Source organism: Corvus hawaiiensis, chromosome 18 (genome assembly GCF_020740725.1).
Source record: "Corvus hawaiiensis isolate bCorHaw1 chromosome 18, bCorHaw1.pri.cur, whole genome shotgun sequence".
NCBI classification, from domain to species: domain Eukaryota; kingdom Metazoa; phylum Chordata; class Aves; order Passeriformes; family Corvidae; genus Corvus; species Corvus hawaiiensis.
Window position 1 is genome coordinate 9,831,027 of NC_063230.1, and position 24,528 is coordinate 9,855,554.

Here is a 24,528-nt window from a genome sequence, read left to right on the forward strand (position 1 = left end):
CAGCAGTAAGAGTCTGGACTTATTCAGAAGTATACCAGTGCTACTGGTAACCTGTGAGCAACCAGAGATGTTCTTTCTTCCCAATGGCTAAGTGGACTGCTTCTGTACCATTTTCATTTCAGGATTTAACTGACTGAACATCATGGGTCAATGTAAATCTCCTTTAAAGACACTTCCAAGTACTTCCAAAGGCCTACATGCATGGATAAAACCACAGAGCCACCAAGATGGCTACTGTAAGTCAGCATCCTGAATTTCCAAAAGTAGAAAGCACGTTTTAGGACAAAGTAAGAGAAGCTAACTTTCAGCATTTTGTGAATATCCCATTACTGGTCTTACCTGACTATGTCGCTGTTTCAGTTTGATCTTGACGAGAAGAATAAGGCAAACAAGAGACACAACCACAAAGAAGGCCAGGAAAATTCCCATATCGAAGTACTCAGTGGGTTGCTTAAAAATTAAAACAAAAGTATTATTTTTCCTTCCTTTAGATCACACTCAATTTTGTTTCTTTCTCTTTTTATTTCTCAGGGGCCTTTGCCAAATGTACACAGTCAGAATGGCAGAAGTCAAAGTACAGACCGTTGTGTTCATTATCTGTGATTCCATGAGACAAAACCTGGGTTTCAAGTGCCGCTGCAAGTGAACAGAATACACAAAATGCCAGTCATGAGATGTCAGATTTACTGTCTCTGAACTGCATAAATCCAGGTTTTTTAACTGAGTGAATCACACCAACACAAATTTTTATAGCTTATTGGGTTGCTTATGCATGTAAGTGACTGAAAATCAACATCTGAATTATTAAAAAATGGCCCACTTCTTAAATACATTTCTTAACAGAACGATTCCATTAAAAAAAACCCCAAACCAAACCGGTAACTAGGACATGGATGACCTTCTAGCTTTGCTCTTCTTCTGTAAACTGTATGTTAGAGAGTGTTAGGGGAAAAAAAAGTCTAGGAAAAGTATTTTATATTACAATTACAAATATCAGATAATCTCATAATTAATCGGATAATCTCATCATTAATCCATGTTTAAAATACTACACAGAATTATTCGTTAACACAGGGCAGACCACCTTACAAAACGGAACCAGCAGGAGTGTGCAATAACTAAGTTACTTAATCAAGAAAAAGGAAAACTTCTCTGTGAATTTTTTAGCCGTTTCTATACTCAAAAGTATCCTTCTGAAACAGAGCGGATGCCACACTGTGGATTCTAAACTTATACCAGGTGCAGCTGCTTGTCCACAGTGCAGTTATTCAGTTTATTTCAGTCAACAGAATTTCACGTGTATTAATGCACATAAGGGGCATCAAAACATCTTCACCCTTGCAGTGAGCAAGCCCTGCCTGCAGTAACAACAGCACTGTGATATCCAGAGAAAGGATCTGAAAGTCTCACCCGTGGGGGGCGATGCTGAATCCTGGCTCGTGCCACTTTCTGCTTGTTAACTATGTTCATTAGCTTGACAGCATCAGCACCTTTCACATACACCACTGGTCTCTTCAGAGGGTCCTCTGAGCCCTGGTTCAGCTAGGAAAAAAAAAAAAAAATCTGCTCAAAAGGCATGTTTCAGGAAAACCACTTTTCTTCTGAACAACACAGAGAATGGTAAAGGAATATGAACGTGGAATTGATTTCAAGCACTGATTGTTCTCTTCTAGCACAGACCTTTAAGTATTCCACAGAATTAAACCTGAATTAAACTTTTGACTTATGTTCTTTTTTTTTTTTTTATGGACCAAAACTAAGATTAAGGATAAGGAAATGCTATTTCTGAATAGCAGCTTTAACTTAGCTGCATTATGTACCAGTGCATATATTAATACTGTAACATTAAACCTCACAATGAAGAAGAATAAAAATCTGCACATTCCAGAAACCTTGTCCTTGCTACATTTCATCAATTTTTCAATTTCAACTTTGTAGTTACATTATTCACATAGAAATTTCTTCAGCTTTCTGAACAATCCCATAGAGTCCTGTCTTTCAGGCTCTTTGTACCTAAACAAGTTAAGTTAGTAATTTCTGCTGTTTAACTCGACAAACTCATTCAAAATTACTTGAGTTCTAGCAACCACTAGACCTCTTGACTGCAGGATGGGGGGACTCAAAGACTAAAGCATATGAGTAGACTACATAATTCACCCTGAAACTTCCTTTCAGGTCCAGCTACGTTTTGTAAGAAAGGCCAAATCATAGAAAGACTCAGAAAATAATGTGTGTGGGAAGGCATGTCGTGAGCCCAACCTCCTGGTCAAGGCAGGGTCAACTATGACATCAAACCAGGCTGCTTAGGGCTTTATTCAGTCAGATGTTGAAAACCTTCAAGTGTGGAGAACGTGCAACTTCTCCGGCCAACAAATCCAGACCAACGATCTGCTAAATTATATACCAGAGAGGGTAATAACTAGACAAGAGAGTTGTTCTGTCACAAAATGTCACCAACACAATAAATTCATATAGCTTATTCTGACTTACAAGAAAAATACTAGTATAGAGGCTGGTTGATACAAAACAAGCAATGCACTGACAAGCAGATGGAAATGGTACAGGGGAAAGGAATGAAATTACAGGAATGTGAGCAAATAGAATAATAGTATCTTATGGCTGAGATTAATAAATCTGCATTGTTAATAGCTACCTGTTAGTTCTGGCTAAACCATGTAGAAATTACCAGCTGATTGGTCTATCATCCTGATTAAAGGATGATGACTCTACTTACACTGACCAGATGATAACAGATTTCACTGAGGCTTTTTAAAACTGATTCTTCCTAGTATTCGATGGATTTTCTGAGAACACTGATCAAACTACTTTTAAGGCAGGTGTCTTGTGATGAGCTAAAAACTAGCTGAAGTATCCAGGGATCCTATGTGTCTACACGCCTTGCTGGCCTAGGGCCAAATCAAATCACTGTCCTTCCACTCCCAGACGCATACTCTCTCTAATGATTTCTTGTCTAAGAAAGAATCCACCCAATTCCTCAGTTACTTTTGCACATTGTCGGACTCTTGCTAAACATGATGCTCTGGGTGCTGTTACTCCTCTTCAAATATGCAAAAGTAAAACTAAGGAACAAGTCAGACTTCAGAGAGCATTTCTAAAACCAGAAGTTTAATTCTTAATTTACAGCAGAATATACTCAGATCAACGGGAATAAACCCCACATAATCTATAGGCAAAGTCCTTTCATTTGGCATCTACCAAATTACCCAGGGACAATTCTTCTGGTCAGGCCTGCCTCCAATTTCTGGTCATTGACTGGCAGGAAGGATTTCCCTTCACAGTATTCCACTCCTCCCTTTCAAAGCAATCTCCCTTATTTGTTCTAGTGCTTGGTAACAAGCATACCTGAGAAAACTTCCTAAACAGCTCCCGTTAGTGTCTTAGGATATTTCCATTTGAACCGAAGATACTCCAGATTAACTTGTGTCAGTTCTTCCTCCACTGCTGTCACTGTTTTCCACAATTCCATTATGAGTGCCAAAACAGTACTTATTTTAAAGATAAATTATGTAGCACCCCTGATCTCAAGGGTTCTGAAGACTTTAGATGAGAATCAAAATCCATTGAAAACAAGCATCCAGAGCAGCATGAGAACAGAGCCAATCCAGTAACTGTTACTTTTAGAGTATGAAAGCTACATCCAGTCATTCCTCTTCTGTTTGCCAGTGTTTCCACAGGCTACTGCTCTTTCATCTAACAGAGCCTACTTTGTCAGCTAAGGCTCTAAGCCACTAACCTTCTTCCATTTTATTGGTACACCCAAAACATTCAAACATCCACTAGATTCATTTCCCAGCTCTTGGGGACAGATGCACCCAGTTTATTATTTATAAACAAGCAAGGAAAGCTGTCGTTGTTAGAGGAAAAAGAGCAAGAGACAGTAACTCAGCTTCCCAAGCCCAGAGTAGAGCGGCTGAAAGTAACCAGAAGCTGTAACACAGAGTTAAAAAATGGAAAAAGACAGATCACATCTTCGTGAAGATACTTTTCCTGTGTAGAAGAGGGGGAAAAATATCCCTGTGAACGTTTTCAAGATCAAGGCTGCAATGTTGATGCCCATGCAGACAACAGTACTCAAAGCATCCATTGCACAGGGTCTTCTGAATTCCTCTGTCCAACAGATGCTCATTTCAGAATTAAAGCCAGCTTTTTTAATGTAAACATTGATGATCTCTCTTTTCCCCCAAGAAATACAGGCTGCACTTAAAAACCTTCAGCTCTGCTTGTTCCTGCTGTAACAGAAACAGCAGTTTTGTTTCAAGACCAAACAGAACTAAACCAAATGCAGACTATTTTTGTGCTTACGTTTCTTCACTGAAATAACTCAGAATTGGCTGAAGTAAGTCGAAACCTTTCATAGGGCTATTACCTCACCCACTTCAAATAAAAAGATGGAAGTTATAACAAGAGTCGGAAAAAGAAGAAAAACCCTGCTTGTCCACAAAATACATAGGCAGAAATCATCAGCTGTAAATGAGAAAGAAATGGTTATAAATTTTAAAAAGAAACTTGTTTAGAATCAGGTTTGAAAGTAATTTCACAATCTCAAAAATAGCAGCTGTTCAACAACACTATTGATCACAGGCTGGATAGGGCCAAACATCCTGTGTTTTGTACACAGAGCTGGGCAAAGAAAACCTCCTTGATTAGATAATGGGCCACAAAAAATTTGCCTCCATCCTCTTTCAAAACCTTAATCCCAGGCCTGGATTCTGGATTCTAGCAAAAGCTAGAAGAAAAATCTAACTCCCCGAAGTTTTCCCTTTCTACCAGGTTCCCAACACCTACATTGCTTCCTGCCTGGCATTGCTTCGTACCTGATCAATGGCATCTGGGTTTTCAGAAACATCAAAGATGACCGCTGTGGCTCCTCGCTGTACTGCTCGTTTTGCCTGCAATAAGAAAGACAGCATCCTCAGTCCCACCCCAAAAGGTAACTTCTTAACTCAAAAATTACTCCCTCTCCTCATCTCCAGAGAGAAAACTTAACATTTTCTGTTTCTGTGTAGTTAAAACAAATGACAGAATAATTACAAACACAGGAGTTCCTGAACCAGTATGGAATGTAGTTAAACTTCACTAAAGCTTCTACAGTGTCTCTGCTCCTTCCTTCTCAAACTCCTCTTTCAAAAACCTTTTAAAGGGATTCAAATGAGATTTAGACCTTCTAAAGATTTTAAATACAAGAATTTTTAAAAAAATTATGTTCTTTTCCCTCCATGTTACTTAGAAGTGCCATTAAAAACAATCTTCCCTATGACTTAGGGTGGAGATAAGCTCACTAGTGTAGAAAATTAAGGTGGACCAGGTTCTTTGTACTTTTTCAGTGTCATTTTCACAAACTAGGATATCACAATCTTTGCAAAATGTGCCTCAGAGAATACTGCTTTTTCTGACCATCAGAGGTCAGAACTGTTGCATACGCTTCTTAACGCTGATAAGATCTGACCTATGTAAGTGCACAGGTTTTCATCAAATACAGTCCAAACCTGGCATTACCAACTGCACAGAGAAGGTATTAGAATATATTAAAATCCCCTGAGTAGAGAAGACAGTATTTTAACCACCAAGGCTAACGCAGGGGTTTTTAACCCGTTTCTGCCACTGTGCCTCTGTATGTACTGTTCAAATGTTGCTCAACGACTCCACAAAGCAGACATTCCCAGTAACTTTTCAAAATCCTATTGCCTTTATGGACACAGAATGCAAGAAACTATTTCTCCAAGCAATGACAGCTATCACCATCACAGTACTAAACAAGAAGGCACTGGCCCTCCACAGAGACTAGCAGAACCTGAACTTACATTGAAATATAAGACAAACCAATGAAAGTAATAAATTATGAAATATTACTCAGCATTTTCCAGGAAAAATGCTGGCCAACGCAGAGAAGTTGGTTTGAATATGGACAGGTCACTTTCTTTGCTCTATTCTCATATTTTGTTTTTATTTTTAATCAACAAGGCCCATCAGACCGCACATGAGGGAAACCAACTCCCAAATGGGAGCTTTTTCTCAGCCCACCAGGTATTTGTCCCCTTTGAAGTCAGCACACCTGGTTAATGACTAAGAACTGTTGGGGAGGAAGAGTTAAAAGGAATCTACCACCCATCACTCTGCTGCAGTAGCCCTGAGGTGAGGGCTCATCCAGGTTTCCCAAGAACGCACCCCTTACAGACACACTCTGCTTATGGAACTGTTCAGGCTATTTAGATTGTTTTTTCAGGATGATCAGTCAACAAGCAAGGCCCCTTGATCTCTGAAGAGATTTTTAAAGAGATTTTACAGATCAGTGCTGATAAAAACTCCTTAATTGCGTGAATATACTGAACGAGCAGCAAGTTTCCACCACCAGGTGTTAAGAGATGAAAAGCACCGAGCCAAAAAATCGTGCTGCAGCGGGTAACAGCAAACGGGGGTGACCCGTCTGGCCGTTCTGTCAATTGCGGTTCCCCTGTGGCCAAGCGCAGCTCGCAGCCCGAGCCCTGCGAGGCTCCGGCCGCCCTCCCCCCGCAGCTCCCGCCCGCCCCGCCCGCCCCACGCGCGGCTCTGAGGGACCGGCGGCCGCGCACAGCGCCCCCCCTGCGGCCGCAGCGCCCGCCCCGCCCCGCGCCGGAAGCGCCGCCTGTCCCCGGCCACGGAGGGGGAGAGGAAGGGGCGGCGGTCGCGGGGAAATGCGGAGCTTTTATTCCTTGCAGGGGTTTAAATCCCGATCCCCAGGAAAAGGCGGTGCATTCGCTCCTGCGAAACTTCCCGAGCTCTGCCAGAGGCACTGGGGAGCCCGGCCCTCCCTGCGCAAGGCGCCAGGTCCTCAACAGCCATGTCGGTGCTCGGGTGCCGAGGCGCTCCCGCCGCCCCGAGCACTCCAGGGCACAGCCCGGGAGCCACGGCCCGCACGGGGAAATGGGCGCCAGCCCTCTCCAGCGGGGTCGAGGCTCCGGCTTGGCGGCGGCCCGATCGAGCGGCCGGGTTCCGCCGGCCAGAGACCGGAGCGCAGCGTCCCCCCGCCTCCAGCTCGGCCTTAAAGCCGGGCGCTGTGAAGGGAGCACTGTAAGGGCGAGCAGGCGGGAGCGGGAGCAGAGCACGCTTGGTCGCTGGGCATTCCCCTCCTTCCCTTCAGTTCGAGGTGGCAGCCGGCGGGCCCGGAGCGCACCTGTGACTGGGGCTCCAGGGCAACTTGAAACACCTGCCGGCCACTGCCGCCCTCCTTCCGCATCCCCAAAAATACCTCAGGATAATGAAAGTCAAAACGTCTTTGAAAATACCCTGCCCACTACTCAGTAATCAGGACAGCTCAAAATAACACAGCAATGTTAAGTCCCACTTAAAATAATGCCAGTCTGTAATAGGCACGTGATTTTTTCTTTCTGGGCTAGCCAGCTTTTAAAGACTCCCTCAAATCATTTTTCTAAGCAAAGTGACCAAACCTACATCAAAAATAAACACAAGTTGGGGGGGGGGGGGGGGGGGGGGGAAGAAGCTGATACAGTACATGCTTCACTGCTACATTTACAGTACTTGTGGCAAACAGACATTTCCACAATTCAAATTCCATGCATTTGCCAGGCCTATTGCTTTCTGTGATTGTCTTCTGTGGCTTAAAACAAATGACTAGCACTACGTATCAGTATTCTTCCTCTTTTGTAAAGAGTAATAGAAAACAAACAAACAAACAAACAAAGGTAATTGCACTTGTAATTCAAGTGATCACTTTGTTCATAGTGACAACAACTTCCCACTCCATCTCTGCGTTCCGAGTCTACAGCTTATGCTACTACAGAGCAACGGACATTACCAATAAAATGCACATTAAATACTGTCTCAGATTAAGATCTGTCAGAATTCACTAGGCCTTTTAATCTAGGTAAGATAAGAGCAAATGCACGTGACAGAAGTGCAAGGAAAATATCTCTCCACATCTCCAGGCCTGAGGAATTTTAAGTTACTGCCTCGAAGAACACCAGAAAGATTTTAAGAGCTCTGCACACCCTTCCTGTGGGCCAGACAAATATAATAAGGAAGTAACAACTTCCTTGATGAGGCAAACTTTCATCCCAAGGGACCAGATAATTATTAAACAGGTGCACTGTTCCTCTTATTCATTCAAGGTAGGACAGCAACAATCAAAACAGTAACAAGTTCAGCTACTCCCTGACATCTTGAAGGACCTTACATGCTTGCATATATGAACATGGCAAGCATCTCCTCCTCTGCTTTCTAGGATGATCTCATTCCAATATTTCAGTTAGTGTGAAACAGTAGAGAAATCATCATAAGAAAAGCTGCTTAACAAGGTTCCCCTTCAAGAGAAAAATCATACCAACAACATTAGCCTTTATTCATTACATTTACTTCTTTGCCAGAGTTAGAATTTCCTGATAATATTCAGTAATATTTGCACCTGAGGACATGACACTCTAATCTAATGCAGAGAGTGAATAAATTACAGATTAGAGAAAGACCGAGGCTTGAACCATAGGTGGGGAGATCAAAGTTCATTAAGCACTGTAAGCTCTGCCATTTACATCAACATAGTAATGCATTACACATCTTTTTAAGAGAGTACCTTTTGTTGAAAATGGCTATTGGCAGACCCAGATTACTACTTACAAATAAACTTTTTTAAAGTTAGCATCCTAGATAATACTCTTGGACTAAAGGCAGAAAAAGATGCTTTAAAAGTTCTGTGTAAGATATATCCTGCTGTTCTAAAATTATGTTCTCACAAATGTTTTTACATTAAAAACTACCTATCTGTCTTCCTGGATTTGTTGAATTGTTCACCCAACTCTAGGTATTATCTTCTTGGAACTTAGTACACTCTAGTCAACAAATATTAATTATAATTATGGTATGTGCTACATGAGCAAGTTGATTTATCCCCTGGGTTAAGAAAATCATAAAGATGGGGAAGAGGAGGTTGGGCAATGGTTTAAGGAACACCCAGTACAGATGCCAGTAAACTCCTTCTAGCAAACTATTCCATCATGTGTCAGAGTTATTAGCCGGTCCTCCAAAGTGATCAAGATGGGAAGCACAAGAGTAAGGACACAGTACACAGAAGACAGTCATATGGATCCTAAAAGCAAAACACTTTCAGTCAGAACTAAGGGAAACAGCACAGCTCCAAAAGGTATAACAAAGTCTTCTTCATCCTGCCATTCCTTTTTGCAGTACATCTCGGGTTTTGGGGCAGAAAATATGGTATTACTCTAAATCAGTGCAGAGATTGTTGAACAGAGTAGTCAATAAAATTCGTTTGTACGTCCTTATTTAGCTGAGAATTGAGCCAGCCTGATGAATTTCCTCTGTCAGTTGAGGGTTTTTTCCCCCTCAGTTTCTCTATGAACTAACAACTATTGAACTTGAGGCATATTTTCTGGATATTCCCAGCCCATCAGATCCAATAGTCTATGTCATATAGCTCTACACTGTGGAGTCAGTGGTCATTAATCTGACAGAAGAGTGGGATTATGCAAGTGGTGTTAAGTGGAATGTTTTTCATAGCTGATTCTATCATCAGCTGTCTCCTGGTCCTTTGAAATAAGAGATGTCAGCCTCTCACATAGCAAACTGGTAACATATAAGCAACACTCAGTGACATGCAACTTGCATACTCTGTGACTCCAAGGAACAAGATTTTCATTGAAAAGGGGTAGTATCTTGCTTTATTGCTCTGGAAAAGCAGTTCAAGGATTTCAACAATCTTGACTGCTAGGGAATACAGCTGAAGGAATTTCCATCTGCAATATCTCACCAAAATAAATGATGAATATAGCAATTCAGCAGTCTGGGTCTTCTTTTGAGCAGACTAAAAAGTAACAAAGTCTGTTCCAGTATCTTTTAGTGGTCACAAATCAATTGATCTGCACCTGTTTTCTCCATATCAAGTGAGACCACAAAGATGTAGACAATACCACTGAGGTATGATACAGAATACGCAGAACCAGGTTCTAGAATATTGGCTTTTCTAGTACAGGTTTGCTGTAGTTGTGTGGTTAAAGAATGACACTTCTGCAGACTTGTCTTCATTTGATTTTTTTTTTATATTAGCAGAGGACAACTTTGATGCTGAAATAAGCATTAGGAGCCTACCTTATCAGGGTTTAGCTTTCTGCAGTTTTGAGAAATCCTCAGTTAAGTATGGACAAACCCAGGAAGTTCTAATGATGAGAAAGAGAGCACTGATTCTTACATAAATGCATGATGAATCTGCAGGTTGGGACAAGGAGATGTTGCCACTGCCAGTTTGCCATTTCAGTCAGCTGAATGGTATTCTGACCCTGATGCTCTCAAAGTCCTAAACTTCTTCAGGAGAGAGGAATACCTTAAACAACCCTATTAAAACAAGCAGTGGGTATGAACTGCACCCCCATTCTATGGATGGCAGCATTAGATTTTCAGTATGGCAGAAAAGGTATCACATGAACTAGGAAATAAAATCCAAACCTGCTCATCATTAAGAACCTTACATAAAACCCACAGCATTGTGTCAAATACACCTTTTCTTTACAACGGTGAAAATGCAAAAACCTCTCTCTCAGAGCTACACAGAATACAGACAACATCTGAACAATACAGGCACCACCTCTTTCTTGTCTCCCCCCACACTGCTATCAGGCTCAATCAATCACAAAATATACCATGTCCTTTGAACCAACACGAGCTAGTAAGCCAGGCCACAGGCCAGTTCTGCAGGGCAGAGGAGGAAGGAGAAAAGGACGGCCATCTACTTTGCAAACAGCAGAAGTTACAAATTAACCAACTGATGCTTCAGACCTGTTAATGTACAATTCCCCAGTAATTCCAGAAACTCAATTAAGCCAAGCATAAACAGGATGCCATTTCAAACCTTTTCTGAGATAACAAAAAAGGAACTTTTAGATTTCTGTCTGAAAACAAAGGCAGAATATCAAAACGAGACAGTCAAATCCCCATGCATCACACCAGCATAAAACCCCTTCCTGACTGGAATACTCAACTTCTCTGGCCCTTTGGGATATGCTTTATACACATGCCCTATAGATTCTGCAGTACATAACATTACAATAGCTGCTTACCAGTTAAGAAGTATATAAAGCGTGAAGCAGCATTTTTAAATTCAAAAGCATAATCACAATTTAAAAACAACATACCTTTCTGTAAAAAAAACCAAACCAAAACCTTAAAAAGATATGTACTTGTAGTTTTAGGAAAACTTATCACCTCATGCAATGTATAATCACATCAACAATATATACACACCAATGTGATTCATACTACTCAGTACTGAGAGGCTCTCAGATGGTTAAAATGAGGAACAAGAAAACTGAATTCTCTCTTTTCTGGGGTTAGGGAGAAACACTGTTACCAATTCTGAGTCTAAACCAAGTAAAAACAGTAAGAAAAATACACTAATTTAATCCTGAACACAGCAAAGCCTGCGGGTTGCACACCTCTTAAGATACATTTCAGAGTCATGGGACTCCACTCCCAAGCCCCTGACCTCTGCTATCACAGACTATTTTGCAGGCCAGCAGTCTTGTTGCTATGACAAGGCACAGTCACAGAGAGAAGGGTGAGCACTGGAAGAGATCAAAGGAAGGGACTGGGGTCTTGAACTAGATTACATATTCACAGAGAACCTAGCACACTCAGCAAGAACTGGGTGGCTGCATTCACAACAATTGATGGTTAAGCAGAAATGCAGCTACATCTTATAACCCTTCCAGCTTTTCCCAGAACTTCAATCTACAGTTACCTTTGAAATTTAATGGTCATGATGTGAATGTATTTTAGAAATTATGTACTAAACATGTAGTGTTTCACATGCTATAAAATACCACTACAACCCACCCAGATAATTCTTAACCTTTGCATTGAGGGTGTACTGAAAGCAGATGAACAGAAACAACAAGCTAGACCTAAGATAATTGTGTAAACATACATGCAAGCATGTTGTGGTGCTGAGAGACGTTAATAAAAACCAGAGATACAAGAAAGCATTGGAGGAGTTGTAAATTAAAGAAACTATCAATGCAGACCACTATAAAAAGCCATCTACACATATCAAAGTGTTGCAGTACATTGCCCTGGAGGTTCTGTCCTCTTTGTCAGGGATGAGCCATCTGCATCCAAGACTAAAGAAATGCATGTAACCCCTAGTAAGGGGACTTCAATCTTTCTGAATGAAGCATGTTAGGATTCCCTTGGAATCCAGTAGGATACTGCTGATTCTCTGAGATCCTCCCTCTCTACTACTAGAATCAGCTTGGGTAATAAGCTCAACAGTAAAAATCTGCATGGTAGGCCAGTATTCCAGTTTAGCTAGCAACTTTCCATGTTCATGGCTGGCTAATACAGGATGATATAGCCCTTCTTCCAAACAGTTATCCTTGGTTTTCGATTAGTTTAGTATCAAGGTCCCAAACTGTGGTGGGCCCTTGTTGTTAGTTTGTTGACTCTGAAAAAAAAAAAAAAATTAAAAAAGGAAAAAGATAAAAAGAAAGGGAAAACAAAAATTAAAAAGGTGGAGGATATTTGTTACAAAGGGAAACTGGAAACTTCTCTCCACGCAAGCAGAGACATGGCTGTATTGCAGAGGCCTCGGGGCAAGGATTAAAGAAAAACAAAATAGAAACCCTTCCATCTCTAATTAGGGTCTTCATTTGCCAAAGAGCCATTCCACAGCGGGAGGAATTACATTCAAGCCGTTGCTTGGATAACGTCTCCCAGCAGGTTGGCTCCTCAGAACAGGCTACTCTGAGCCAACAATTTCTGGTTACTTGGAGGCAAGCAGCCTGCATATTGTTTTAACTGGCCTGGCTTTTACAGCCAGTTTTGCTGAAGAACAATCTTCTATTCAGAATGCAGAGATAAAAGCTTCACTTGTTTTGAATTTGTCGCCAGTTTCTTTATCCCTTTCTTTTTTTAAACATGGGAATTATAGGTTCTGGAGATTGCATTATTTCCCTTGTAGACTTCAATGTTTTTCTCCCTCTAGCCACTTGATTCTTTGCCAGTGAAGGCTGCTGTCTGGAGTCCAGCCATTCATCAGCCCCTACCTCATCATTAACACTGTGGTGCTGGCGGTCACAGCTCATTGCTGGCGACAGGAAATCCTAACTTGCAAGAGGTTAACCACAGCCCATAAACAGTCAGACTGGCTCATTAGTCCCTTACACTCAGCTGAAGCGACCCTCTGGGAGTTTCAACACTGTTCATGGACCTGAAGTCTATGGATTCTGTGCTCTTTACAAATGCCTCCTCCCCTGCACACCCACTTAAAAGCTCACTATTTGGATCCTCAGGGCTAAGGCCCATCTTTCTTCCTATCCCAAGGGACCAAGTTATTTGAGCATGTTGAAAAATTACATGTCCATGATATATTCTCTTGGTTTACCAATTGAACAAAACACCAATGGGCCAAGAATTGAGACATTAATGCACTAGAATACCTACATTCTTTTGATACTTTTAATAGTTTCTGTCCAAGTTTCATATCCCTACTGAACAATTCTAAGGCCACAGCAATGCAAATACTAATAATACATAATTAATCTGTATTACCTAATTCATGTTACACATACGTCCAGCTCTAATGTTCAAAAACTAACCTGCTGGTATTGCAAATAGCTCGGTCAGTACTCCCTACACTGACTAAAAAGCACTTCCTACTCATTTTGAGTTCACAGTACGATCACTTGATTCATTTGGAGTCATTTCCTTGAACTCAGTACAAATGTTAAATCATCATGTTATCCAAAACCGCACCTCTGGATATCACCTGATCATCAAAAAGATAAAATGTTTAGAGCAGAAAAACATGTTCTGGCAAATTATCTCAAAGCAGTAGGATATGAAGCACAATTTGTGTAATATTTTTTCTTTCCTTCCTTTCAGTCCTGTGAAAATCATTGCAAAACATTCCCACTTTATGTCTGTAATTTCTTAGGATCCAGTTTTTTACCACTGTCGATTGAATCTGCCCAACTTTTATTCTGAATATTGGAGTCCCTCCGATGCAGCTCTGGTTACATTCCGAAGTTCTCCAATTTCTTTCAAAGCCTTCTGTCTCCTAGTGCACCAAAATTAGGCATGTCACTCATCTGTGAAGTCCTAAATAATTCCATTCCCTGCCTCCATATCTGCTCCTTATTTTCTTCACTTTCTGGTCCATTTATCTGATTCTGCTTGCCAGCCTCCTTTTGTGCTCATTTCTATACTCCAACGCAGCAGCACTTACTTGCTCTCTCACTTTTCTGTTTCAAACTCCATTTCTACAGTTTTTCCAACGTTTGCCACTATGCATTTCTCCTGTTAGAGAAACAGGTAGATTCTGCATGTAAAACAACTCTCAATGGTCAAAAGGCTTACAAGGCACATAGAATAATGAGGGTCCAAAAACGTAAGAGACATGAAGCATTTACTTCTTCTTCTTATGTGGCATGCCTTAAATAATTGTTCCTTAGTCTAGCCTTGACTTCCATTAATTTCCCTGGGAGATCTGACTGAGCTGAACTCCAGTAACACATGTAGTGCAGCAACAGCTGCTTCTTTAGCTTAAGGGAGAAGCAGCTGTGTTCCACAGTTGGTTAGAAAGGAGTGAAGATGGTGGTGGGGACTGCTAAGGACTCAACTCTAAAAGTGGACATTTATTTAAAGTAATTAATCCAGCAATGGCAAATCTAAGGAGTGCCCAGAGAGAGAAACCTAAGAGAGAGCCTTTGTTCATGAATAGCTGATGCTTTTCATAACTGTGCAGGGAACATGGAAAGAAAGTTAGGAAAATAATACAGCAGCAGATTGCTGGCACTAGTTACCAATGGAAAGAGCTCACCACCACTCATGAATGAAAACCTGACAGAGCTGCTTCTTCTGAACTGCATAACCTGGTTCAGCCCTTGTTTGTCCATTCCTTTGAGCTCTCCCCTCTTTGGCTTTGATCCAGCTCTTTTCTTTCCTTCTGCATCTTTCACCATATGATCCATACACAAACCTTTCCTCTCTCCACATTTCAACTGGCTTGCTTGTCAGTGCTCTTTCCCGTGCTCAACCTCTCCCTTCTCTCCTCAAAGGGACTGCAGAAATTACAGTGGAAAGTAGTGATGGAATGAGAGGATTTAAAGAGGGAGTGCATGAGAAAGGTACTTGAAAACTCAAGACTTCGGTTATAATGATGACACTGCTGTTTCATGCAGTGGCCACATGTTCTAACACTCTTGGATGCAGCCTTTCCACCTTTTTTCTTTCCCATTCAAATCCCCTTCTTCATCTGTTAAATAGGCTTGTTAGGGTATGGTCTGTGGGGGATGAAGAGGCAAGGAGATGGGAAGCAGAAATACACTGAGCTTTTGGCAGAAGCATTTTGTTCTGTGTGGTTTTTTTTCCTTCAAAAATACACGCTTGTTCCTTGTCTTTTTCTGTCTGCCATTAGGAAAAGCCATCTTCTTCCTGAAAAACACATGTATGATCCCCTCTTCTGACCTCATCTATGTAATTTTGTTAGAACTCTAGAAATCATTGTGCCTATATGGTGCAGAGGTCTGATCACAGAGCTAGCACTGGGGAAGTAAGAAAAATTAATGTCAAAACATAAATGACATCAAAAGTACTTGCACAAGTGACAGTATCACTTCAGATATAATTTTTGAAGATGTTTTATGGTTGTTTAAAATGGATGTTAACATTTTAGGTGTCCTGGATATTATAAATGATGATGAAGTGGGGAATAACAAGAAACAATCATTATGATATTACAGAACTTAAGATGTTCTTTGGTGCTTCGGGAAAATTACCATTTTCTCTTTCTCAATGTATTCTTTAGAAGAAAGACAGTAAAGACAAACACAAACATGGCAGGGATTACAATTATATATACTACATTTTTTCAAAGTAAACCGTAATTTTAGGTAGTGCTAAGACGACAAAACTTGGAAATAAAAAAGTTTAGTGCAACGTTAAAGAAGACTCTTAAAGAACATGACTGATTTAGAAGGTCTGAATCTTTAACACTAGCCAGGATGCTGTTTTTCCCCATTAAAACTCACATTCATTTTTCATTACAAAACAATTAGGTTGATAAAAACCCCAGTTTTTGTTTTTATCAGAGTCCTGGCATGTTTGACTTTGCAATAGAGATCTATGAACTGGTCCACAGCCAAAGGAGTCTAGTCTCATTCAAGAAGCCTTCTTCTACTTCATAACAACTTCCTTCTTAACACAGAATGTCTGGGAGTTTAAAACAACTGATAGTAAGTTTATACTGCTGAGAAACCTTTCTCAGTCTGTAGTCTGACATACATTTATGCCAGCACTGCCATCACAAAAAGTAGACCCTACCTCCTCTTACTTGTTCCTACCTCCACTGGACACTACACTGTCAACACAAAACTTCAGGTAGCCACACAGTGAAACAAACAAACCAACCAGCTTAAAAATTACTCATGCTGTTACTTTGCAACCAGACTGATTAAATTTTGCCATTAATTTTCGAGACTACTGCCTCAGAAAGAATTACAAATGCTTTTTGGATGCTGTTTGCAAAGAGGAAACATAGGCTAACAAACAGAAGGTAGAAAAGGTCCCCAAACTGTGGAATAGATACCATCAGTGGAACGTCAACTACTTCAATGGATATAAGAAGTTTTCCTGAAGTGACAGTATTTCCTTCTGCATGCAGCACAAGACTCATCACAGGGTGCCTTACTGCAGCTGTCACTACCAGGTGAAAGTATCTGAACAAGCAAAGTTTGGCAAACATTGACCAATGGTTTTAGAAATGTCTCTCATTAATTTTAGATCTTAATCTATGGCATAGTTCAGTCCTGATTTCTGAACAAGTTTAGCATGGAAGAGCATTTGCTTAAATTCAGTATGCATTTCTACAACTGAACTGAATCCATTTCTACAGGAAATTATCCAAACTGTATATAAACTATTAATGTTATAAAGAAACAAGAGGTATACTTATACTGTCAGCAATTCCAATTTGAACATATAACTGATTGCTTAATTTAGGCTATTAATATAAAGGTGCAAGTGGATTTTGTTTAATTTGCCTTTTTTATTAGTTTTAGTAAATCTGAAATAAAAATATTAAAATGGACTCCTCACAGGCTTTCTTGTTCCTCAAGTCTTAGAACAGATCCCTCTTTATTCAGGAACTAAGCTACCAACATAGGCCCATAAATTCTCGTGTGACTACCTTGTAAGAATTTTTAACCTAAATTATTAGCCAAAATGTTATGAATCACAGTTCAACTGTTTACTGCACTTCCAAGTCATGGTGATTTTGGCCCCAGCCTAACTAGTACCATAATAATGATGACATGGCAAAACAAGAGATTATTCTAGTTAGTATTTGTGTAATTTTTGTAAATAAGCTCTTAACAGAGGGAGAATAAGTGAATGGATATTGGAAGAACTGCTAGGAATTTCCTCATATTACAGATTTCTTTCATCTGAAGAAAACAGGAAGCTGTAGTAGCAGGGACATCCTCTCTTTGTTAAGTTATATTCAGATGCACATCCTCAAATACATATGTCCTATTAATATAGAAGAAGAACAGTCCCTGGAAGAGAAAGAAGAATAAAATCCTTTCTCATGGACTTTCAATCCTGCAGAAAGGGAAGAAGTGCTACTTTTAAATAAATCTTCAGCATTTTCTTACTATCCTGTACTGAAATAAAAACCAATGGTATTACTGAATTGTATTTCACAGTCTTGACAGATGTAATTTGCTTTAAAAATTATTGGGGTGGGGGAAGAACAGGGGTCTGCATATTGGAACGTGCAGGACACATGCAGGTAATGCTCCCATCACAGTACAGCGGATCACAGAATCCCAGAGTGGTCTGGGTTGGAAGGGACCTTAAAGAACACCCAGTTTCCACTGCCCCGCCCTGCCAGGATGCAGGCAGGCAATCAGTATTGTAGGCAACCCTGCTTTTGCCTTCCTCCAGCACAGTCACACTGCTGGAGCAGTGAAGGAGTCTCATTGTGCTGTATGCAGAGAGAAGGCAGGAATTCCAGGAGGGGAAAGGTTCCCTTTGAAGCACATGGCACGAAGAGCTTCCCAGTGACCATGGCAACAGCTCAGTGGGTTCCCAGCCTGAGAACCAAGTTACTACAGCCATGCCTCAAAAACAAAAAAAGTCTGAAAGAAGCAGAGAGGGGGAGGTGGGGTCGGGGGGTGTGGGGGAGAGAAGCTGAAGCAAAATTAGCCTGGCAGAAACTGAGCGGCTCCCTGGTAGGCAAATCCAGCCAATAATGCTGGTCGGGTTCACGGGGTTTCCTTTTCATTTCCAAAAGCTTTCTTCTTCCTCTGTCATTCCCCTTCTAGCCCTATTCAGGAGCTCATAAGATCAGTAAAACCCAGGCCTTTGCTTTGCCTGCATGCAGCATGGCCTCAAACAGGGCTGCACTGTGATCAAAGGTAATGGTAAAACACAGCTGCCACACACACTCCTTGCCTCAACCAAGGCCCAGTTTTCAGGGGCACTCTTAACAGCAGACACATTTTTTTAAACACTTTCATTTCCATTACATCATATAAAGAACGATGAGCAATGACTAAGAAGGATGAGCAATAACAAAATCAATATGAAAATCACAAAATCAATATGAAAATGGACACATTAAATTCTGTATCGCTACCCATGAATAAACAAGTAGAACTTCTAAAAACACAGACCAGAGTTTTTCTAAAAACAAAACCCAAAAAATCCAAACAAGCAAACAAAAACACCACCCCTAAATCAAAAAAGACCTCAACAACTAAAACCAACAATAAGAGTAAAACTATACAACTTTTTACCAGATTCACATGTCACGGAATTTACCGCTACAAACAGCTTTTAAGTAGTCTACATTCTGCTTCACCATATTCCAAACTTTCAACAATATCACCTCTACGATGCCCCAACTTGGGGGGCAGGTTAAATCAAACTTAATGAGGAAGAAACAGTAGGTTTGCATTCCTTGTTATCTTCCTCCTTTTCTAATGGAAAAAGTTGCATTTCCTTTCCCTGTTCAAGACCAGCCCTCCCCCACTTTCCTTTCCTTTCCTTTCCCCACTCCTTTCCTTTTTTTTTTCCTTCTACTTTTCCTCTCTCTCCCTCCCTCCTTTCCCTTCCTCTCCCTCTCCCATTCCTCTCCCCTTTACATTTTCTTTTAAGTCAGCTGCCAAATCCTAAAAATAACCAGAAGAAGACACATATACACATGCAGCAGGTTTGATATTTACCCAGACAAAATAGTTTACAGGCCACACTGAATCTTCACATAGCAATTTGTACCAAATTGCACAGAAACTGAACTTCTCAGAGACCCAGAAAACTGCAACACAATTTGTCCTCACTGGTAAGATAACCAGGCTGACTGAATTGACAGACCTGAAAGAAGCTCAAGACTGATGCTCCTGCTGCTATCTGCACTCAACAGTATTTCAAGAATTCTGAGAAGTCCTTCTAAATCAGGACATAACTTGAGCATAGTGAGAGAGCAGAAGGGTTGCAGACAAAAGATGGAGAGGAGAAACTAAAGCAGAGAGCATGAAATAGGGAAGAAATATTTCAGGAAGAGAAGACTAAATAGAGAAAATACAGAACAATGAAATGCAGGGCAGTATTGACTAGAATCCTGGCCAGTCTTTTTTCACCTGTTGAAATTGCTACATATAAACTGACACACATGGAACTCTATGCCCAAACTCTCTGGACACACCCTATGTCAAATCACCGTCGTTATGCATCAAAGTTGATGCTACAGAGCTCCTGAAGCAAAGCCAGAGTCTGCTGCTCAGCAGGCCAAGCTTTAGGAAGCTAACTTCAGCAGATACTGAGCTGAACTTACTCTGGAGATTGGTGTGCCTTCGGGGACATTGGGAGTATAGAGGACACGGTGGGATTTGGGCACATGGCAGTGGGTCAGGTACATATTATTAACATTTTTTTGTGCCGTGTACCTATGGTTCAGCTTTCTTTATCCATTTTGCACATCTATTCCCTCACATAATTTTCAAGAGCCTGACAGATGGGACTGAACAGACTCCTTCCTGAAATGGCTTGCTTCAAGGCAAAACTAGCTCCTGGAGTTTACTTATGGATTAGAATGCATCTTTCAGGACTGAATCTTCTCTAATTCCCATCCTTACAAGACCTCATCCTCAGATTTTATCTTTCTAAGAACAAAGAATAACAGCTAGAATTTCTATACAACACAAACAGTATTTCCAGCTGGAAAAAAAAAAAAGTTGTATTACACTGAAATTCAATAGAAAGGGAAGTCACTTCCTAAAGAGATGTTTTCCACCATGTACCACAAGTTAAACCTACAGCAACTTTTACACAAGCAGATGGTTTCCCACTTCCTTGGAAAGGTCAAGTTTTTACAAGTTTTGTTTATAAATTTACAGCGACAAGTCTTACCTAAAAAATGTCAACCTACCATTTTATTTTCTGCCTGATACACGGCTAACCTGAAGTCACCAACACAATCCTACCAAATTTAGGCAGCTGGATTTTAGGATGAACCCCTGTTGTGTAGTAGTTTTCAGCTACTCAGTTACTGGTAGAACTTGTGACCTATGCTCTTTCACACACTTTCAACTCCTCTAGACTTCAAATGTCAACATGTAATAACCTCACTACTCAAAAATTCTAAGGTGTGAACAAAAAACAACACCCTTCTGCTTTCTCTTTTAATGTATCTGGGAGCAGTAATGGCATCTTAGTGACTTCACTCCATAAAACAAAGGGGAAAGTTTTGCAATTAATTTACATTCCAGAGGCCCCATTCCATGGCAAAATTCCAGGAAGATGAAAATTTTTATTTCTTTGACCAGTACAGCAAGATTCACCTTTTAGAGGTATCAACCCTGCAATGAAAGTGAAGAAATCTTCCTAGGTTTGAAAACTTCTCTTTCCCCAAAAAGAAGAAATTAATGTATGTCTTCTCAGAAAATCGCACCTAAGGAAAACCAGTAAGATGCTTTTGTTTTGACTGCTTTGACCAAGTCACAATCACAGTTGCAGTTCACCCTTTCTGCTCCAATACTGCTTCTGCTAAACAGCCATTTTTGCTTTCATCTTTGTTGGGTTCCTACAGAGCTCAAAAGAGGGAGTACTCAGCTCCCCATCACCATCTCTATCAACTGAGTTATGACAGCATCTTTCCCTGAAGTACCTAGTGTGAAAATGGGCAAAACAGGAATATTTTGTGGAGTAAAGGGAGTTTTCCCTTGGTTTATTTCTTGCTGATTTTTCTCAGAAAGGAACTAATCCTTCCAAGAAACAGTTACATGCAGCCCCAAACTATCCCCTTACCTTTCCTAAGACAGTGAGGCATGGCTTAGGCTCCAACTCCGGCTGTTCCAATTTCACCACTCCTACCCAGCCATATTCATACAGGTCTTCCTCATCATTGCTATTACACAGTCCAAGTGGATGCATCTGAAATAGAATCAGAAAGAAACCTTTAGCCAATCATTAGAATTCAAAAACATACATACATATTGCTTTTGAATACCTTAACTTTAAACAAATAGACTTTCATTTATGAAGGTACACCAGAAAAACTGAAATGTAAGGCTGCATGTGTGAAGAATTCAGTATGTTTCTTAAGCATGCTATGAGTACAAAATCTTTGCAATTTTATGTAAGCTGTCATCTTGCTTATGAAAAATCATTTAAGGCTAACAACTAAATGTGATTTTAAATCCTTTGCTCAGATATAAAATACTTAACTACAAAGCCCCTCCTTGGTACTGCAAACCACCTTTCCTTGCAAACCGACAGAAATAATACTAACTGCTTGGCAGAGTCACTCACAAAAGCTTTACACATCATTAAGATCCAGACCCCATGTTTCAGAGCCATTATCACCTTTTTTTTTAAATAATTGCACAGTATTAACAGGCTGTCATCCTTTGAAACAAGCCTATCCTGTAAGCCAAAGTAAGGTACAAGAAACTTCCTAACCATTGTGAAGCACTCTCTATTGTTTTCTGAACCCAAATGATGCAGGGGGGAAGGCCATCACGAAGTGAGAAACTTCAGTCTGCTTTTAGACATTTGTGTTTCTTACACTAGACAACAATATGTCTTTAATTTCAGATATTTAATCAGTTCCTCCTCCTTCCAACACTTAGTGTAGTTACTCTAGAGTAGTTACTCTAATTTTATTGTGGCAAGGAGCTTCCTACACATCGATTTTTTTAACCTTCTTTGTCTTTTCCAAATTTGCTGTCCTTCACTAGGATAATATCTTTTTGTATAAACTGGAGTGTCATACATCTAATTTCTTACACTGTATACTGTCTTCTCCTTGTTCTCTTTTTCCCTTAGATTTTTCACAGACTCTGGCCTGTTTCCCAGGCTTTAACACATATGCAGAGGTCTTTGAAAAACAAGTCTATACTTCACCCAGTTTCGTGCCTTTCCTTAAATCTCAACTTTATCAAACTAGCTGAAGAAAACCACAAACTGATATCAACACTATAACAACTTTGCTTTCTGGTAGCTGATTATAATAGGAGGAGATTATACTGCTCAATAATTTACATATATATACACCCCTCACTAATCCATGCAAAGTAGCACCATGTAATGGCCCCTAATCCTACCATCACTTCTGCATCACCAGCTTGTCGTTTTGTCCTTTTCTCCTTTTCTCCCATGTCTTGTACCCTGACATCCATTTTGCAAGTGATACAATACATGAAGTGCTATTTATATTATCTTGTGGGGCCCTAACTTTCCGAATAACTTGAGTGATTACTGTAAAATATGGGAAACATGACAGTGAACTGACACAATGCAGGGATTTTCCTACCACTCATTATTTTTCACGATTCATCACCAATCTATTCTAAGAAAAAAAAACAAGCCACACTGTACTAGGTAGACAGAGTAGAATCACTGCCTGACTCTTTAATTCAGCCTGTCTCCTTTTCTTTTTTCCTAAATGAGTTACTATCACACACTGCTGAGCTGTCTAGAGTCTCACATGGATGAGCAATTTAACTTAGTGCTAAAAGCTTGGGGCAGGTACTATCACTGGAAGATGAACCACTCCATAAACTCAGTACCTGATGGACAAACTCTTCAGCACAGACATAAAAACAGAGGATGGAGTCAGGCAGAGTGCTCTCTCCAAAACTGCCAGGGCATATACACCAACATAATTAACCCCACAAAGAGTCCATGGGATCCTTTAAGCAAACACAAAGCTTCAATCGATATTAAGTATCTAAAGAAACAGAGAACCGTTCCCTTGATGTAATTCCCTTGACATAGGCTGTATCAATTTAGCTTTGAAACCATAACCCATATCTAAGAAGTTTCTAGTTCAAAATCCTTGAAATATGCTGGGGCACTTTGCACATGCCTAAAAGGGTAAAGCTGAAACCACAATTCAGGTGCTTTTATCCAAGGTTACAAAATCTGTATACATTGCTGAAGGTCTAAAATAACTTTATAAAGAGCGGCACCGATTTTATGTGGGTTAGTGTTACAGGACAGACAAACATTAAACCAACAGATGAAGAATACTTTGCTCTGTAACTCTATCACCTAAAACGTCCTGATGATTAAAAGAAAACTATTCACCCTTTTGCCCTTTTTTTATGTCTGCCAGGATAAGGCATTATAGTTTTACAAAATGCCATACAAACAGCTCAGGATCTTTCTACGCACTGTCTCGCGTATAGAAAAGCTTTGGTCTTTTTTTCCCAACCATACAATAAATAACAGCTCTACCCACTTCAGTCCAGAGAAAAAGGACTAAAGAAGGAAGAAGGCCAAAAGGAACAGAAAATTCTTTCCACTGCCACTTTCCTCCAGAATACTGTTATTCCGTAACAGCTTCCAAGCAAGAATGACCCTCTGGAGCAGAGTCATCAAGCGCATTCTGCAGTTATGTCCCTGGAAATCAGTATAAACCTAAAGCTGAAAGAGCTTCTTCTCTTCCTTTTACAAAGCCTGAGTGATGATCAGATTGAGAGCAGCTCTGTGGAGGAAAACTTGGGGGTACTAGCAGATTAAAAACTGGACATGACCCAGCAACAGGAGCTCCCAGCCCAGAAAGCCTGTCACATCCTGGGCTGCACCAAAAGAAGTGTGACCAGCAGAACGAAGGAGGGGATTAGACTAGGAATTCTTCCTGAGGGGGTGGTGAGGCCCTGGCACAGGTTGCCCAGAGAAGCTGCGGCTGCCCCATCCCTGGAAGTGTCCAAGGCCAGGCTGGATGGGGCTTGGAGCAACCTGGGCTAGTGGAATGTCCTTGCACGTGGCAGGGGGTGGAACTGGATGATCTTTAAGGTCTCTTCCAACCCAAACCATGCTATGATTATGTGATTCTATGCATGGAGCAATCAGGGACACAGTAAGGTACCAACCAGACTATGGGTCCTGTAAGTCTCATTCCAGGTCCATATCACACACCAGGAGCAAAGTTTTGCTTAAATGGAAGCTTCCACATCATTTGTTTCCTGCCTCCAGCAGACCATAAACCAGCAGAAGCTGCCAAGG

At 40.6% G+C, this 24,528-nt stretch overlaps 1 protein-coding gene across 2 annotated transcripts in view; it reads right to left on the reverse strand.

Moving 5' to 3' along the window:
- Positions 1–24,528, reverse strand: part of ZNRF3 (zinc and ring finger 3) — a 69,846-nt gene that overhangs the window by 9,079 nt on the left and 36,239 nt on the right. Inside the window, exons 2-5 of one of the 2 annotated variants that reach the window (XM_048323243.1) lie at positions 21,325–21,450; positions 4,836–4,910; positions 1,411–1,542; positions 340–450 (exon numbers count right to left, since the gene is read on the reverse strand). In XM_048323243.1, coding sequence (XP_048179200.1) covers positions 340–450; positions 1,411–1,542; positions 4,836–4,910; positions 21,325–21,450 — 444 coding nt within the window. The remainder of the gene's footprint in view (positions 1–339; positions 451–1,410; positions 1,543–4,835; positions 4,911–21,324; positions 21,451–24,528) is intronic. The other variant, XM_048323244.1, reaches the window with a different exon arrangement.